Source organism: Lasiosphaeria miniovina, assembly GCF_030549165.1.
Source record: "Lasiosphaeria miniovina strain SMH2392-1A chromosome Unknown B0T26scaffold_5, whole genome shotgun sequence".
NCBI classification, from domain to species: domain Eukaryota; kingdom Fungi; phylum Ascomycota; class Sordariomycetes; order Sordariales; family Lasiosphaeriaceae; genus Lasiosphaeria; species Lasiosphaeria miniovina.
In genome coordinates this window covers 3,160,272-3,178,886 of record NW_026848224.1, presented here as the reverse complement: position 1 = coordinate 3,178,886, position 18,615 = coordinate 3,160,272, and the positions used below count along the sequence as shown (strand labels likewise).

The following is an 18,615-nucleotide window of genomic DNA, read 5'->3' as shown; positions in this document are numbered from 1 at the left end:
CGATGTGTGTGGGTGCGGTGGCGTGTTTCTGTGTTCTTGGAGAAAGCACTGCAGTCGAGAATTCAAGCAACAGGATTTAACCCGGAAAGTGCCCAAGTCACGTCACCGGAAAAAAACTGCATCAACCGCTCTTGCCTCGTCGAGTCTGGCCAGACCCAGCGGTGGTGGGTTCTTTCCCCCACCCCTCTAGATAATTAGATCATCGGAGCCGACTCACTGCCCAGCCACGCCACCAAGCACACATGCCTAGCACAAACCAGGGGAGGACAGAACCCAGGGGAGGACGGAAACCAAGGGAGGACAGAAACCAAGGGAGGAGGACAGAAAGCAGAAAGCGGTACCACGCCCATACATGCACTGCATTGCACACCGCATGACCGACCACGGCCACAAACCAAAGCAGCCCCTCATCTCCGCAGCGCTCCGGCGCCAATCCGCAGCATTCTAGAGGCTCCTTCTCCGCACGCAGCAGCAGATCGTCTTCCGAAGGTAGGTGCCACCCGAGACATCTTTGCCAAGTGCTACTACTGTTCCCAACAGCTAAGGTAGGCTTGCAAAAGCTACGGGAACCCGTTACGCCGCCCGGTAGGGGGTGCGGGTGTGTGCCGCCGCGAGAGGGGTGAGGGGGGGAAGGGAGGGTGCCGGCAAGCGCACGCAGGCAGATTTCTTTCTTTGAACAGCACTGAACATCCAACAATGCATTGTTAACCCGTACCTCTCACTAGGCTCGTACAAGCAGGTCGGGCTGGCTACATGCTCCGTGCCCCGGCTCTCCTACATAGTTCTTTCGCGCGCCACAGCTTTTCCTTTCGTACCCCTTCCAATTGAGCATAGGTACATATATACCATCTCACGGCTTGATTGCAAGCCACACCATAAATAACCACGGGTCCTTGCAGGTGCCAGGATCGAGAAAATTCCACGTGCAAGGCTTGCTCAAGTGCCCGAATAGACGATTTGCCGGACAAAAGTAGAAGTATCTAAATAACCTATAATTGTATTACGTTCATGGGAGACATTGTTGCAGCCCACACGCCCCTATTCAGCTCCCTGGGACAATGGAAAGATCATTCACGACTTGAAGGTATTCACTAAATGTGTATAATGTGCTCTTGATTCATGTTGGCGTTGGGTTTAACTAGCTTGTCATAACTTCCCTGGTTCCCTGGGCTTGCTCGCTCCTTCTCCAATACCCAACGCCAAATACTGTCAATGCATCTCCTGTTCCACATCTGCCTCGCATGGGCATCTCTCTTTTCCTTACGGCGAGTTACTAGCTCGTAGCACTCCCTTCTCCTTACTACCTCGTAGCACTCCCTTCTCCTCACTAGCTCGTGGCACTCCCTTCTCCTCACCAAACACCCTTGCTCCACTGCTCCCGTACTCCGTTCCAAACCTCTCCTGTACGCCAGTCGAATACTCCCAGCCCAAGAGCTACAAGTCAAGTGGCTCCGGCGCCTCCAATTCGGCGTTTGAAAAGACTGACGTGGAAGGGGTAGCGGAACCATTGAGGCCGTCAGTAGCGGGCGTGCGAGGCGACAAGCCCGTTCCCGTGCTAGAGCTGAGGGGTCTCGAAGGAACGGCGCCATCGAGACCAATAGCGAGCGAGTGCGGCATAGGTTTGCTTGACCTGTCGCTGTTCGATGGCTGGTTGTTCTTCTTGCGCGCATCGAAAATGCCTGCCGCCATCTCGTGGCACAGCTTAGCGATGGTGATTGATCCCAACAGCTTCATGACGGCAACATCGCGGGCCACATTCTTCCACAACCACGAGCGAATCTCGACAGCCACCAACGAGTCCGCGCCCAGCTCCGAAATCGTGCTGTCGTGTGCAACACCGTCGGCCGGTATATGCAACAGGCCTTCGAGGTACTTCGCAAAGGTGGGGACTAGCACGTTGTATATGTCTAATACCGTCGAGGCTGCGGCAACCTTTTCGAGCAGGCTCTGCAATCCCGAGCCCGACGTGTCGCGGCCCACCGAGGCGCCATCGCCCTCGGCCAGCGTGTAGTGAGAAAAGCGCGAGTCGCGGTGCCAGCTCAGAGTGGGCTTATTCATCGAGAATCGGCTGAGGCCCGTGGTGATGGCCGCGACTGGCGCCGTAGCCGCGTGGCTGGCGTCCATGGCCTCGATGAACATGTGGTGGATGTCGCGCTCCGAGATTGGCGGGTAGCCCTCGCGCTCGAGGCCCATGTAGAGGTTGCCCTTCTCGCGGTGCAAAAAGCCGAGCCCGTAGATGACACCAATGTTGAGGACCGATGCTGCGAGGCCGCGCTCGTGCCGCAGCGCCACCAGACCGTTCATGTACATGTTGGCGGCGGCGTAGTTGGACTGGCCCGCGTGACCACCGACACCCGCAAACGACGATGTCATGATGAAGAAGTCGACGTCAGGCGAGTCAAAAGCCACGTCAAGGTTCTTGGAGCCGATCGTCTTGGGAGCCATGACGCGCTGGAGAGTGCTGAGCGACATCATCGAGAAGACGCGGTCCTCGAGCACCATGGCGCCGTTGACCACGCCCCCGACCGGTGGCATCCCGGTCGCGGCAAGCTTGGCCTTGAGGCCCATGACCTGGGCGGCATTCGTCACGTCCAGGGTCTCGAAGCGAATATTGATGCCCTGCGCCAACATCTCAGTCTGCCACTGCGGCTGCTCCTTGGGCGGGTTGCGGCTCGACAGGACAATGTTTTGCGCGCCCTGTGCGACTAATAGAGTACAGAGGCTCTGGCCAAAGTCGCGAGTGAGACCGACCAAGAGGTACGTCTTGTTGGGGCTGAGACGCCGAGTGTTTGGGTCGTGCGGCTTGACAATGTGGGAGACCGAGCGCTCGGCCTTCCAGTCGACAATCTGGAAGGGAATTGTTGGCTCCAGTGCCTCCAGCACATCGGGGACGGAGAGCACGTTTGCGAACTCGGGCTTCCAGTCCGAAGACTTGGCCAACGAAAGGCTAAAGGCCTCATTCCAAATGTTTTCGGTGAGAGCCGCGTCGTCCTTGTGCTGGAAGTTTGGGTTCTTGGAGCCCAAGAGAGCCGATCGTGCGACGTACTCGCTGGTGGCGGGGAGCACGTCGAGCAGCTTCTTGGCAAGCTCACTTGACTCGGACAGCAGGTCGAAGACCAGAGTGGGGGTCGGCGGGTAGATGGCCTTGATCTGTCGCTTGCACGAAGCAGGGTGCATAAAGACGGTTCCCGGGATCGTGTGGGAGCGGTGCGAATCCATCGAGGCGACGCGGAACCAGATGCCGCGGTTGACGAGAACATCCTTTACACACTCCTGGAACATCAAGTCGGGCTCGAGAACCAAGACTGACTTCTTGGTGTTGGCGACAGTGGCAATGGTGAGCGCCGTCAGGTAGCGAGGCAGGAATGCAAAGAACTTGAGAGGGTCGACGTCGCCGTGCCGGGAGCTGCTAGGCACAATGCTGGTGCTCTTGGAGGGGACCGTGATGAATGACGCGTTGGACTTGGACAGGGCCACCACCGTCTGGAGAGTGGTAGTGTCCCGGCCGAGGCAGACATGAGCTGAGTGGCCCCATCCTACATTCAGCGGCTCTGCCGTGCTATAGTCAACCTGAATCGTCGACTCTCCGGCTCCCGAAGCCAAGTGGGGGAGCGCGCCAATGATATCCTGAACCTTGGTTCCGTACTGCGCTGCACCGTGTTTGGCCCCGGTCGGCAAAATCTCAACTATCGTTTCCAGTGAGTTGACCGTGTTTGACACGATACGGCGTGAAGCGTTGACGCGCTCGTTCGCCGCCTCCCACGGCTTAATACGCGGGACCAAGCGGTGGCCCTTCTCCAAGTGAATCTCGGGCTCGAAGACCCAGAGCGGCCTGGACGAGTCGGCCTCGTCGACCAGAGACTGCAATGCCAGGCTGGCAAACGACTCCGAGACCGCATTCACGGCCGGAACCGTGTCGATCGTCTCGAGATTCAACATCTGCAACTTCAGATTCGGCGTCTCGGCAACCAGTGTGCGGGCAAACCCAAACGAGGCTGCGTGGTCTGGGTTGTGAATCCGGGCATGGTGCACCATCCATAGAATAACCATCCTAGGGCGGAGCAGGGCCTTGAGGACATCCATGCGCGCCTCCGTCATGGTTGCCAGAACGGGCTCGTCAATGTCGCTCAACAAGATGACTGCCGAGTACTCGAGGGCAGAGTGAATGTGCATGTCTTCGAGTTTCTCGGCCGAAGTAATACTGCCGCAGCGTTGCTCGAGTGCCTGGCCGACTCCAGTGACGATAAGCGAGGTCCACAGATGCTTGCCTCCGACGATCAGTAGCTTGTCTGTCAGGCGCTGGTGGGCAGCATGGGCGAATGGGTGGAGGAGCTGCTGCTTCTTGTGGGACTCGGCCTGGCGAACGTGGAGGGTGAATCCTGGAGGATAGTGTTGATAAGAGCCCTTAATCAAATCCTTAAAGCCACAGAGGTCCAGGGCGTCGGCCCAGTCGAGAACCTCGCGTCCCGAGTCGGAGTCGTCGGGCTTGACACCTGCAACGAGCCGAATACGCTCCTGGAGTGGGCTCCGAGAAATGTCAAGCAGCATCAGGAAGCCGCCGTCGCACATCATACGGCGGATACGACGAAGAACGTCACGGGAATTTGACGGCTTGATCAGCGATGTCGAGACGACTACAAGATCGTATGGCAGTCTGGTAGCATCGTTGGCCTCCTCCGCCAAGTCCAAGTCGACCTTGTCAATCATGATCTTTTGGCGCGTCGAGTTGCTAATGGAGACGAGATGTTCGAGATTCGGCTCGGCATCGGCGCCAATGTGGAGCGTCAAGAAAGCCTCCTCGAGACCGTTGAGAATATGTGCGGTAAGGCCGAGATCTGGCTCCGTGAGTCCAAGTACGTTCATGCGAGGGTACTTGTGCGCAATCTGCTGGACGACTCGGGCAACGTGGAGCTGGAAACCCCGAAGCTGGTGCGCCTCTTCGACGATAGTCGGGAGCATGCCGGAAAGGACGTCGGGCAGGATTCTGCCCAGGCGGCGGATGAAGTCTAGACTAGAAAAGTACGGCGAGGCCTTGATGAACTTGTCCACAGACTCGGAATTGTCTGCAGGCCACGAGGCTAAGCTCAGCAGTGACTGGCCGTGCATGGCGCCGAAGGGCATGTGAGAGGCCATGCGAGGACTGCAGAGGCGCTCCATGTTGTTAATGTACAAGGACGCAACTCGCTCGCAGCTCTCGGCTAGCATCGGGGCTGGCGCGTGGATATCATCGAGCGTCGCCGTGATGATCTCGTCGTCGGGGTCAATGTCCGTGATTGTCGTCAGGTATAGCTCGTAGTCGTCCTCGGGCTTGGTCGGGCTGAAGGAGCCCACCGTGAGTCCTTCGACTTGTGTCTCCATGTGTCCGTTTTGGTCGTAGATCTCAATGTCGACCGTGAAGGAGGCCGCACTCTGCGCCGTGATGGGTGTGGCATGTGTCAGGTACGCGTCGACGCCGAGCATCTGGCTGGGCGACTGCACGTCGCACGTCGCCAGGTTGAACCGGATCCGCTCGATCCGCTCGGGAAGAAACGAAGTCCAGATGGCCCTGTCGCCAGGCGAAGAAACGCAAACAAATGCTGTCTGGAGGCAGCTATCCAGCGTGGCCGGACTAATGCTCAGCTTCGTCGTGTCGGCGGGGTGGTACTTGAGCAGAGACGCAGACGCAAAGTCGTATCGCCGGTCGAGTTTGGCGAGCCCCTGGAAGGGACCAGTGTAGTCAAGACCAGTCTCGGCCATCATGGTGTAGAAAGCGGCAGGATTGGCAGACAGGGTCTCGGGTTGCTTTGCCGGTCGGGTGGGCAGGCTGTGCAGGGTTGCGTCGCCGAGGGTGACGAGAAGCGTGCCGCTAAAGTTCTTCTTCATGGCAATGTTACCATCAGCCACGGCCGAGGTCAAGGTAAACGACGCCTCAACAGTCGGCTCAGATCGGTCGGTACGCTCAACGGTCAGCGAGAACAGTGTCTCGATGCCAGGAGAGTCGGGCTCGAGAATGATGCCCGACGGAAATTTGAGGTCCCGGAGCTCAATAGAAGACACGGTGCGGCCAGCCAACGCTGCCTGTGCGGCATCCTTGGCCATGACGATGTATGCAGAAGCCGGGAGCAGGGCCTGGCCCTGGAAGCGATGGCCTTGGATCCAAGGAAGCTTCTCGAGCTTGAGAATGTTGCGCCATCGCAGCTCATGGTCGTTGTCGTCGCGGGTGCGAGATCCCAGGAGCTCGTGCGGCGGGTCCGTCTTGAAGTGGAACTGGCGAGAGATACGAGACTCGCGGTAGTGAATCTGCGAGTGGTCCCACGGATAGCGAGGAATGCCGTCATGGCGCTTGTTGGCCAGGTTCTGTGATACCGAACCAAGGACGAAGCCGCGAATCTGGTCGTGAGAAGAATCGAAATGCGACCACATCTTGCCGAGGAACTCTGCAAAAGCGACGCGGTCATCCGTGCCGCGGGCCAGGGGGCTAAAGTAGGGCACGGTGCCGCCCGTCTTGGCCTCGAAGGTCTGTGTGACGGGACCTCGCAGTGCCGGGTGCGGTCCAATCTCGACGACACAGTCGAACGGGCCGTGCAGCTCAAGTGCCGTTCCAACAGCCTCGTAGAAGAGAACGGGCTTGGTCATGTTGTCGCACCAGTAATCCGCCCTCAGCTCCTCGTCACCGGGCTGGCCACAGCCGTAGACGCTCGACACCCACTTCGCGTGGACGTGATCCTTGGTGGGCTCAACGGAGCAGGCCCGCAGATACTCGACATACTTGGCAGCCGGAGCATCCATGTGCGGCGAGTGGTAGGCCGTGTCGACCTGCAAGAGCCGAGCAAACTTTGACTGCGCGGTCAGACCCTTGTGGACGAGCTCCACCATGTCGATGTCGCCCGAAAGGGTCACGCTCGAGGGCGCGTTGCTGGCAGCCAGGCACACGCCGTGGCAGTAGCTCTTGTTGGCACACAGCTCGGCTGCCTCTTCCTTTGTCATCGACGTGGCAAGCATGGCGCCCTTGACTCCTCTGGAGCTCTGGGCAAGGCTAGCAGTCAAGCCGCGGTAGTAGGCGATGAGGATGGCCTCGCGAGACGTGATCTTGCCCGCCGCGTATGCCGCCCCGATTTCGCCAGACGAGTGTCCGACAACCGTGTGGAAGTGGATGTCGAGCGTCCGCATAATGTTGACGAGGCCGACCTGGACGGCCGTGCAAAGGGGCTGAGAAATTGCGGCGACGCTGACACGCGACAGGTCCTGGTCTGCCAGAATCTCCTGCTCGAGCGACCACGAGGGCGGGTGAGGGCAATTCTGGAGGACGTTATCCATGCTTCGAATCGTCATGGCAAAGACCTGGCTGGTTCTCAGCAGTCCGCGAGACATTGTCGCCCACTGGGCTCCCTGGCCTGTGAAGATGCCGAGGATGCGAGGCTGCTCGTCTTCGGGGCGAGCGCGAACGCCGAGCGCGACACTGGCATTCTTGGCCGAACTTGCCACGATCTTGTCGAGCTTGTCCGCCACTTCGGCTGTCGAGCCGCCCGAAACGGCATGTCGGAAGGGGAACGCAGTGCGCCGGGCATAGGCGTGCCAGGCCGCGGCCTCGAAATGCGAGTGCGGGTCTTGGCGGAGATAGTCGCGGTACTCGCGAGCCACTGCGGCCAGCGACTTTTGCGAGGTCGCCGAGAGCACCAGGGGCAGCGAGACCGTGCTGGGGTGGTTGCAGTGGACCGGCCGGTCAATGTCGGCGGGAGCCTCCAGATTGGGGCGGAACTGGCAAGCGACCTTCATGTGCAGGTCTGGCATGTACTGCTCGACGATGGCGTGAGCGTTGGTGCCGCCGAAGCCGAACGAGTTGACGCTGGCACGCTTGGGCAGGCCGTCGTGGACATGAGGCCATGACACCAGGCTGGTCGGGATCTGCAGGTGTGACGAGTACTGCTCAACGTCGGCATTGAGCTTATCCAGGTGGAGGTTGGGGGGCACCGAGCCGTGCTCCATGGCCTGGACCACCTTGAGCAGTCCCGCCAGGCCGGCAGCGCCCTCCGTGTGGCCAATGACAGTCTTGACTGAGCCCACCAGCAGCTTCTGGGACGCTGTGGCAGTGTGAGGCCGAACTAGCGTCGTGTTGGAGCCGAAGAAAGCTTCCTCAATGGCCCTCGCTTCGTTGGGGTCGCCGGCGCGGGTGCCGGTGCCGTGGGCCTCGAAGTACTGGCAGCGGTCCTCGGGGACCGTGGGGTCGAGGCCAGCGCGGCGATACACGTCCTTGATGAGGCGGGCCTGGGCTTCCCAGTTGGGCATGGTGATGCCCTTGCTGCGGCCGTCCGAGTTGACGCCCGTCTCGCGAATGACGGCCTCGATATGATCGCCGTCTGCGATGGCTTGGCTCAGGCGCTTGAGAAAGACAGCAGCGACACCCTCGCCTCTAGCATAGCCGTTGGCTTGGGCATCCCACATGCGGCAGTGGCCCGTGGGGCTCAGCATATGCAGGTTGGACTCGACAACAAACTGCTCGGGCGTGATGATGAGGTTGACACCCGTGACGCAAGCCATGCCCGTCTCGCCAGACCGAAGGCTGAGCATTGCCTGGTGGAGTGCAACAAGACTCGAAGAGCAAGCCGTGTCAATGGTCATTGAGGGACCATTGAAATTGAAGAAGTACGAGACGCGGTTCGAGACTACGGCGCGGGAATTTCCAGTTGCATAGTACTTGCTAGCCGTGAGATCGTCGCGCTGCGAAAGCGTGTCGTAGTCAGAGGTCATGAGTCCGGAAAAGACACCGACGTCGGCACCGGCATAGTCCTTGAGAGTGTAGCCGGCCGACTCGAGAGCCTCGTACACGACCTCGAGCAGGAGCCGCTGCTGGGGGTCAATGGCCTCGGCCTCTTTGGGCGTGATGTTGAAGAAGGTGGCGTCAAAGACGCGGTGGTCTTGGTCAAGGAAGTATGCCTTGGGCGAGTCCGTCGTGCCGTGGTACTCGGCGTCCGGGTGGTAGAAGGCCTTGATATTGAACCGCTCGGGCGGGATCTCGCGAGACAGGTCGGCGGGATTAGCAAGGAGCTTCCAGAGGCTATGCGGATTTGCGACATCGCCGGCAAAGCGGCAGCTGCTGCCGACAATGGCGATGGGCTCCGCCAAGGGGTTCTTGTACGACGACATGGCAGCAACAGAGAGAGCTTCTGATTCCGAGCTTGAGACAGCAGCAGAAACTCGCGAAGCCAAGGTGGACTGCCGACAGAGTCAGGCAGAAGAGAAGTCGAAACAGGCTCAATTTGACGAAACCGAGGCGCCGCTAGATCGGCAAAGGGGAGTCCTAGGTTGAGAGTACAGGCTGCCGACTACCTAGGGAAGAAGGCCAGAGAGACTGGAGATAATGCAGGCTGCTGATGTCTACTCTCAAAGAGGTGGTTCGGGTAGCAAATGAGGGATCAGAAAGCGATAACGAGAGGAAGAGAAGTTGAGGTTGTAGTGGAAGATTTTAGAAAGCGTGGTGGTTGTACGCTCCTTTTTTGGCTAACACAGTCGGTGGCAAAGGAAGTAGGCTCTGGGATGTAGGGTAAAGCCACGAGGCGAAGGGGGAAAGGAAAGGGCGAGGAGGGATATCCGGAAATATAAGTCAGGTGGGCTGAACACCTGAGCTATTCCAGGTTCTCGCTCCGCTCTTGCAATGATGGGACGAGGAATGACTCCGCTTTCGGGTGCGGTGAGAATATTCTGGGCAGGCGCGGCTAGGTGATGGCGCCCGGAGCCTGAAGGGGGGATAGACGCGTTTTTCAGTAAGGTAATTACACAACACAGAACCCCGAGACTGCCCAGCAGCCCTTCCAGGTACAGACTAGAGACCTCAGACAAAAGGGGGAGCAACGCAGCACGTCAGTCTCTTCCGTCGAGGAACGGAGAAAGCCGCAGTTTAATACGAATCTAACCCAGCTCCCAAGTCCCAGTCACAGAGTTACATGCGCCTTTCATAGGGCTGGGCATCCGATATGTCCGAGTCGCGACTTCCCAATATGTATCTCACAACTGCCTGTGTGTGGGAAGGTACGTGTCCCGCTCTTTGTCCGATCGAGGTGCCGTGGGAAGCAGTTGCCGCCACTGAACAATTACTTTCTTTCCAGCCGCGAGCCCCCCATGTTCCATCCCCGGGCTTTGTTCCATTCTCCACGAATCCTCGGTCCCGAACAAGGCGCTTGTTACTCCCAGGATGTAATTACCATGCTTACGTAAGTCCGACTCGTGCATTGCCAAGTGAGCACGAATCGAAGATGCCGGACGGCTTCCATGGAAGACGCCCGGAAAACCTCGGGCGGGCCGACACTGAGAAGAGTCTCTAGAGAGCGGATCCAGCTCACCGCCTCAGCCTATACACAACGGTCAGGTGCAGCTGTGTGAGCAGCTGAAAGTTCGGATGTTTCTCCCTATCACGAGGCTAGCCTTCGAGCCTGATGACGCAGTAATTACAGTAGAGAGGAAGCAATTCAACGGCGCCGTTACCGCTCTGAGCCTGGGTGGAGACGCGTTGTCGTTTGGGGCGCGCGGTTGAAGTACCCACCGGCCCCTGTCACCCAGACCCGATGCGTGGGGCTAGTATACAAGCGTGATACGTATCACTCTAGCGGGAGCGGCAGGTGCACAAAGTTCCTTGCCAGAAAACGGGCACACAGCTGTCAAAGCAGGGATTTTACCACGCCGGTCGATTGCGTGCTAATATCCCCGAACCCAGCAGCCGTTCAGCCTCATTATTCCAACAAGCGAGAACCCCACTTGCTAGCAGCTGGACTCGGACTTGGTTTGGTTCCCTTACGGCTCCGCCCGTACCGACAGGCAGTTCCAGACCAAACCCTCGAGGATGTTGACAGGTGTCTCGGATGCATGTTGGCGGCGCTGGCGCATTTGGTGTCAGCGGAGTTCCGAGTGTCTGTTGGCGCCTAGAGGCAACAGACTTGAAGCAGGGGAAACATCTCCGAATTGCTTGTCTGCATGCGCATTGGGGCTTGTCTGCATGCGCATGGGTGGTTGGCCTCCCAATTATTTCACACATAATTTACTAGTGCAGCGTTGGTGCCCAGCGGAGCACCCAGCATCCCCTCGTCCATGGTGCCCCGCGGCTTCCAGGCTGTAATGAAGAATAGGTTACATCACGTCGTCGAGAATGGGTAAGGAGTTCATAATTACAGATAAGTTGCCACCTTACACACCGCAGAACGCGTTGCCAGCTCGGGACCGTGCTCGTCCGAGGCCCCTTTCAACGAATATGTCACTTGACCAAGGCATCCAACTTCTTGTAAACCTGAGAGGTGGGGAAGACCTTCCCCGTGAGTAGCGCAATCTTTTCCAAGACTCATCGGACGAAACTTGGGCGTCAAGCTGGCTTGGCCAAGTCTAGCCCGGACCGTGTTAGCGGGCGGAGAGCGAGAGCCATATGGCCTGTGCGGGGTCTGTTTGCTAAGCAAGCGGAGCTTCGAATTCCTGGGACTAGGGAAGTGTAGGGAGCAGTTTCAAAAATGGAAAATTTTGGCGATTGTTTGCTGTGAGAACCGAGGTTTTTTCCTACGTCATCACATCGGCGGTCGGATTAAGGCCAGGAGGAGCCAGGTGTTAGCTAGGCAAGGCCAACGGCCGCAGCGTCGGCACTTCGGGCCGTTACGGTGGGTGGCGTCTTCTTCCCCGAGATGAAAATGGTGGAAGGTGGAATTAGTAGAATCCTATGACCGATCCCGAAATAGGCAGTTATGAGCGAAGGACTTTCCGAGATTCGAAAGGCCTCAATACCCTGCTCTAAAGGCTTTCCTCGAGGAAAGTGAAAGCTCTTAGAGTCCCAGTTTTAGGATCCTAGAGGCCTAATTAGATAACTCTTCTCGAAAACCACATATTAAAGCGGATTATTTGCTAGTCTGTAACATTTATTCTACCTAAATACTAAGCCAACAACATTCGGGGTCTGGATTTTAATAAAACAATGATCAGGTGCCAAAATGATTGATATTGATTGAAAATGAAAATGTATCAGGAGAAAAAAACACCGCTCAGATGCAATCCGACCTCTGAAACTCCCCGCAGAGAAAAAAAGGGCGGGAAGAGGCCAAAAAAGGAAAGAATCCCCGAAAGCCAGCCCGCTATTCATCCGCGACATCGCCAGTGGAGAACAGCTCGAGGAATATCCTCGGCTTGTCCACGCCCAGCGCCACCAGCGCGCGCCTCATATCGACCATGAACGTTTCAGGCCCGCAGATGAAGTAATCGGCCCTGGCGTCGGCAAGGAAGAGATCCGCGTCTCTGTCGAGCTGGGCGAGGTCGAGCCGGGCGTCGCCAGCGAGGTAGCGGACAACACCACCCTCGGCGGGCTTGGTGGCGTCCATGACAGCGGCATGGGCGGGCCGGCGCGAATAGAACGTCGCCGTGACGTTGTCGTTGTCGCGGGCGATCTGGGTCACCTCGTCGGCGAAAAGGATCTCTGCCGACGAGCGAGCCGCGTGGACCCACGAGACGGGCCTCTTGACGGGCGGCAGTGCTTTCCGCGGCGCCTCGTCCTGCTCCTCGCCCTTTCCCAGCGCCGGCACCAGCACAAGGCTGTCGAGGATGGCCATCAGCGGCGTGGCGCCTGACGACGCAGAGATCAGCACCGCCGGCACGCCTTCTTTGCTGGCGGCCTGCGGGTCCACGAAGAACTCGCCCTGCGGGTGCGACAGCTCGACCTCGTCGCCCGGCCCGAAGCTGGCGTGCAGCAGGTTCGACACGAGGCCCGCGATCCCCGCCTCGAGCCCCTCTTCCCGCTTCACGCTGATGCGGTAGTAGTCTCCCTGCTCGCGCGGCGCGCGGCTCAGGCTGTACTGCCGGCTCTGCAGGTGGCCCAGCGCCGGGACTGGCACCTGCACGCTGACGTACTGGCCGGGCAGGTAGCGGGGCAGCGGCAGCAGCTCGCCGTCGACGGGCGCGAGCGAGAAGCTCGTGACCGAGGGCGTCTCGGCGACCTTGCGCAGGATGCGGAAGTTGCGCCAGCCGGCGAAGCGGTCGGCCGCGTTAGCGCGGTACATGTCGGCCTCGCGGTTGATGAAGACGCCCGCGAGCACGCCGTATGCGGCGGTCCAGGCGTCGACGATGTCGGGCGTCGCCGCGCTGCCGAGCACCTGCCCGATAGCCTGGATCAGATACTGGCCGACGATATCGTACTGGGCGGGCGTCACCTGCAGCGACACGTGCTTGTGGGCGATGCGCTCGACGGCGTGCGCCAGCTTGGGCAGGTCGTCGACGTAGGTCGCGTAGGCGAGTACGGCCGACGCCAGCGCCCGCGGCTGCCGGCCGTTCACCTGGCTCGACGCGTTGAACACATCGCTGAGGGCCGCGTGGTCGGCGATGAGGCTCTTATAGAAGACGGACGTGATGGTGTTGCCGTGCTCTTTCAGGACCGGTGCCGTCGACTTGACGATGGCGACCTGCGACTCCGTGAGCGCTGCTGCCATGTTGGGAAACTCGGGGGGCTTGTTCTGCTCTTTCTTCTTCGCTCTCTTTAATCGGTCTCTTTCTGATCCGCACTTGAATCTCACGATGATAAAATGTTAGACCCAGGGTTAGACGTAGAGCGGAGAAGGAGGATTAGGGGTTGAATCGAGATAGGACTGTCACCAACGTCTCAGAGAGCAGCGGGAGACGTGGTACTTATCCACTTCCGCGTAACACAGCTTTGCCGCAATAAGAGGTAGGGTCTAGCGAATCGCGACGCATTACCAACCAGCCACGCGCACTTCTCTCGGCGCCGTCCGGATTTTCCCGCGATGCTGCGTCTCTGACATCGCATTACATGCCTCTCCTGACCTCAAAAACTGAATGGGGTAAAGAAGGAAAACTCAGCCCCTTAGGCACAGGCACAGGCACAGGCAGAGAGGTGGGTTGGGTCGCGCCATGGGACGACGGCTGGGGCTGTAATTAATAAGAAAAATAGCATCTCCTCGGCGGGATCCATTCGCAGCTGGCCGAGCATTTCGCGGTGGTGGAGAGAATGGAGCTCCCATCGCGCCGTTATCAGTCCACTAATAGTAAGCGATTCCCAGGGGAGAACTGCATCTCCGCGGTTGCCAACCCTTTTTTTCAGGGTGCGGAACAAATTTTTCCCGACCCCCACAGTAGTTCGTGCGTTATTGGGCATTGGCATGGCGAGGAAGAAAACCAATCCGTCCAGCGGCGCGGGCGCGATCAAAAAACATGCCCACCTAGGGTTAGGGTCATGTATGTGGCCTTTAAATTAGGGGTTAGCCCCTTTTTCCTGTGTCGCCGACACCAACGGGCTCATCCAAAACAAATTATGCACCTGCTTCATGTCCACGGAGTCAAGAGATATTCTAATCATATGACTTTCTCATCGTTGCAGTGATATATATTGGTCCTTGTGCCCCCTGCGCAATTTCACGGTAAAGGTGTCGACCTCGTACAAGTCTGCCGCTTTCGCTTTCTTTAATGCACCTTACCCTGCAAGTACCTCTAGGTAAGGTGAAGACGGACCACGGTAAGACGGGCCACGGTAAGACGGATATCTCCATACGCATTTACTTTGAATGTCTCGAGACAATCATCCTTGTAGGCTGCTCTCTTGCACAGCACTGATTCCAGCTCAGTTAGACTTGCAATTAGATTTAGGTGCAATACAAAAAGATGATCTCTATTTTTTCCCTGTTCTTTTTGTTTCCTTTTTGCACCCTAGCTACATTTCATGTTGGACATGATTATGCAAATACTCTGCAGAGTTTACATTTACCTACCCACTTCACTTTCACAGGCCTCATTGACATACTAATATAATTGCAGCTGCTAGCATGCGTCCGGGTCAATGTGAGAACGCGTGAACGATGTGCTAATTACCATGCTGTCCTGATCAGACATTATATATAATTGTATTTGCATTCGCTTTGCATTTCCAATTTTGCATTTCCAATTTAAGACTCGTATGCCTGATAACTCAATATCTAGGATAGTTCTAATTTCATTCATCGTCGGCACTCTTGGTTCACTATTTTCATCTGATATTCCACAATTTCCTGTTGATATAATTACTTCATTCACCCATATTCACTGCTGGCTGTCGCCGGGTGAGCGATAACAATTAGAAAGTCCCAATATAAAAATTACGTTTCTTACACAAGTGCTAATATTGGGATATTTCGATAGTGAACAGTTCTGGGTATTGAGCAGTTGGTAATTACGGGCAGTAGTCATGTGCCGACTCGGAATCCCCTCTGAACACTGCACAGTAGGTATCTGTGCTTGCACAATCTCGCTACTGAAAATTTAATGACTACTCTCTCAGCTTGACTGTCACCGCTCAGTTTCCAAATAGAATTGTCGCACTTCGTTTTCCGCCTGCACGTACCTCCTCGTCCTTCTTTGCAAGAAAGCACAACCGAACTGCGCTTTCGACTTATATTTTCAGCAGAGTCGCTCTTGCTTTCTAGCAATCTGTCTTCCACCAAATAAACAATCACCATCGTGTCTCCCCGCCTGCACTTCACAGTCTCTTCATTTCGCGCGAGGAAGCACCATCGCATCACACCCTTCAGGCTATCTCGCCGGCAGACTCAACTTTTACTTCTACCACCTTGACTTTCACTCAATAAACGGACACTCACTCTAGGCAACACAGACATCGCCGTCTCTCTCCGCCTATATTCTACAGTCCCTTCATTTCGTGCGAGATAGCACCGAACCATATCTTTCAACCTATCTCGTTGGCAGACTAGCCTACTTTCATCACCTTGACTTTTACGGAATGAGCGAGCCCTCGCTCTAAGCGACAGAAAAATCGCCGTCTCCATCCGCCTGCAGTCTAGCCTCTTCATTTCGTGCGATATAGCACCGCATGATCACATCCTTCGACCTCTCTCTTTGGCAGACTCACCACACACTTTCATCGCCTCGACTTTCACGCAATAAGCGGACCTCACACCCCTCCTTCAAGCTCAACCTTGATTTTATTCCACCCGAGATATTTACATCAAAATGTCTGGGCGAGAGCAGCTGAATCCGGGGGAGCTGGCTCAATGCGATGCCATGACGCGAACCCTCACGATCCGCCGCCGAGCCCGACTATGTGAGCGAGACAGCCTGCAGGAGCCGCCTCACATCGAGGTGGCACGGGCTCTGTGGAAGAACAACAACTGCCACGGCGGTAACGACTACCGGTATGCATCCACCCCCCACTCCACGGTTCTCCCCCTATCCCCGACCAATCCCACCCCCATCATGGTCAAGGCGAATTCGCTAACCTCGTCCCCAAAACAGGATCCCCCCCGACCCGAACCGCGACACGCAGCTGGTGTGGGAGCAGGGCTGCCGCGAGTTCACGGCGCTGATGGGCCGGGCGGCGCAGGACGAGATGGCGTGGTTCCACCGGACGACAACCTCGGGCACGGGCAGCGGCACGGGCACGGGCAGCGGCACGGGCACGGACGAGGAGCGACAGGCGCAGGTGGCGGGCGAGTTGGTGGTGGCGATGCCTGCGACTTCGTGGGACTTCCACGTGTACCGCATCGTGTACTTCGCGGGCAAGCTGGCGCGGTTCTACCAGAGCGAGTGGGAGGTGGTGGACGCGGGTTCGCGGGCCGTGGCGACGGCGCTCGAGGCGGAGCGCGTCAGCCTCGCCTTCTGGCTGGCGGTGCTGCTCGATAGGCGGCAGCCGCACTGGCCGCGCGTGCGCATCGTGGCGCAGCGGCTGCTGGGCGAGCTGGGCGACTTCGGCGGCAAGCTCGAGACGGTCAAGAACCGCTTCGACGGGCTGGTCGAGATCGACGACCACTCGCTCCTCATCGACGCGACGGTCAACGACAGTTTCCTGGGTGTCGTGCGGGAGACGGGCAGCCGGCCCGCGGCCATCTTCCGCGTTGTGATGGCCTGGGACGACGGCTTCGAGCAGCTGCCGCCCGTGGGCCTGGCAGACCTCCACCTGCCGCTTCTGCGGGCAGACACGGACACCAAGAACTGGGCCGTGTCCAGGAGGCATATCGAGTAAGTGTTTTGGCATAGGGAAGGAGGAACAGGGAAACTTTGATTTACTAACTGGGTCGTAGCCGCACGGTGCCGGACTGGCTCAGCGCCAACTACACGATCGCGTATCGTGCCCAGCCCCGCGGCTTCATGAGCTTGGTCAACCCAACGCTCTATATACGGAAGTGAGCGGTGGCGGCGGACCAGGAAGTAACGGCAGGGGAGTAACGGGCGTTTCGAGCGGGTGTCGAGAGTTTGGTTTCTGGCGGATGGGCTGGCGGAAAACGATACCCCGGAGTATTTTTGTCAGAGTACAGACCTAGAAGAAGCATTTGGGAATGGGAATAGTCGCGAAGAGGTTGCGCATGGAATTTGGCCTATGAATGATTGCTGATTATGGCAAATGAATCGACATACCATGCATTTCGACAAATGAGCCAGGCCTCTAGGATTTTATTCCAGGGACCCCAACAGCCGCCGCCTCACTTTGATAAAAAAGTTCAGGGCTCGCCGTAAGACAATGAGTCCTCGTAAGACAATAAATCCTTTGACGTCTTGAAGTATCCCAAGTCGGCGAGGATTCTGGGACGTTGGGAAGCTGCTGATGCCCCTTGTCTCGTGCCGTTCGCGATCTGTCACTTATATCCTGAAGCTGGGGGTCCTGCTATTCTCCTAGCAAGGTTCCAGGTCCCGCGCGAAGTTGACTATCTTTGTAGACTGTAAACTGTTTGTATACACAATAAAAAAGGATTCCTAGGCAACTTGCGCCAGTCAGACCCCAAGGCCAACGGACTCAAGAAGCCAACACGGGCATGTAGTACTTATACTCCAGGGCTGCCGCCGAGGCAGCAGCGAATACACTTTGACCTCTTGTGCAAAAGAAGGGCCAGGGTTACATGCCTACATAGCTTGACGCCTTGGACCAAGCCGAATTGACCGTATCGACGGCGAGGTTGGGTAGGTCTAGACGGTATGCGACAGATGCGGGATCCCGGTACCGCTTCATCATTACTGACGAGCGTCTGGTGGTGCTACGCTTCCGCCTAGAAACTCCCGGCGACGGGCTATCACGGCAGCGGGAACCGCGCAAAACTAATACGGCCCAAGGCCCGGCGTTCGACCCCCAGCCGAAACGCCGCCGGCAACCACCCAGAAAGTCAAGAAAAGGTCAAGGTAGGTACCAAATTCACCAGGGTACCGGTACTAGCAGAAAGCCCCCCTTTTTTATACTAAGTCAGGTGGTCTGCTTATGGAACACCCCTGGATTTGGAACAAGGTTTGTCATCAAGGACTTGCCGCTCGCCACCCAACTCACCTATTTCAATCGCTTGCAACTCGACCAATTCTGCTTCAATACTTATCTTCTTTTCTCCATTCAATTGAGAAATGAAAGATGAAGCAATATACGCAGTTGGATTTGCAGAATGCGCTGGCAGAGTATGCAGAAACCGGCTTACTCCGTAGCTCTGCTGAAAATCACGGCATCCCCCCTACTACTCTCTTTAATCGGGTTCGTGGTTCCGAGCCAGCCTCCAAGGCCCAAATTCTTAATCAAAAGCTTTCTCCGGCTATGGAAGAACGCTTAACCGAATGGATTCTATTCCAAGGGTCGCTCGGTCACCCTCCAACCCACGCCCAAATTCGGAAACTAGCTAGAAGGATGCTCGAAGATAACGAGAC

The 18,615-nt window shown here is 57.3% G+C and overlaps 3 protein-coding genes across 3 annotated transcripts; 1 reads left to right on the top strand and 2 right to left on the bottom strand.

The window, feature by feature from the left end:
* Positions 1 to 1,434: 1,434 nt before the first annotated feature.
* Positions 1,435 to 9,123, bottom strand: B0T26DRAFT_804171 (uncharacterized protein; the record flags this gene model as incomplete). The annotated part of the gene is made up of 1 exon (XM_060447118.1): positions 1,435 to 9,123. One exon carries the CDS (start codon positions 9,121 to 9,123, stop codon positions 1,435 to 1,437), a length of 7,689 nt encoding a protein of 2,562 aa, XP_060294662.1.
* Positions 9,124 to 12,080: 2,957 nt separating this feature from the next.
* B0T26DRAFT_651276 (globin-like protein) lies at positions 12,081 to 13,424 on the bottom strand (the record flags this gene model as incomplete). The annotated part of the gene is made up of 2 exons (XM_060438262.1): positions 12,081 to 12,488; positions 12,525 to 13,424. 2 exons carry the CDS (start codon positions 13,422 to 13,424, stop codon positions 12,081 to 12,083), a joined length of 1,308 nt encoding a protein of 435 aa, XP_060294661.1.
* Positions 13,425 to 15,951: 2,527 nt separating this feature from the next.
* On the top strand, positions 15,952 to 17,124 carry B0T26DRAFT_677683 (uncharacterized protein; the record flags this gene model as incomplete). The annotated part of the gene is made up of 3 exons (XM_060440132.1): positions 15,952 to 16,133; positions 16,234 to 16,956; positions 17,019 to 17,124. The coding sequence occupies 3 exons, from the start codon at positions 15,952 to 15,954 to the stop codon at positions 17,122 to 17,124; spliced, it is 1,011 nt and encodes a 336-aa protein (XP_060294660.1).
* Between the last annotated feature and the right edge of the window lie 1,491 nt (positions 17,125 to 18,615).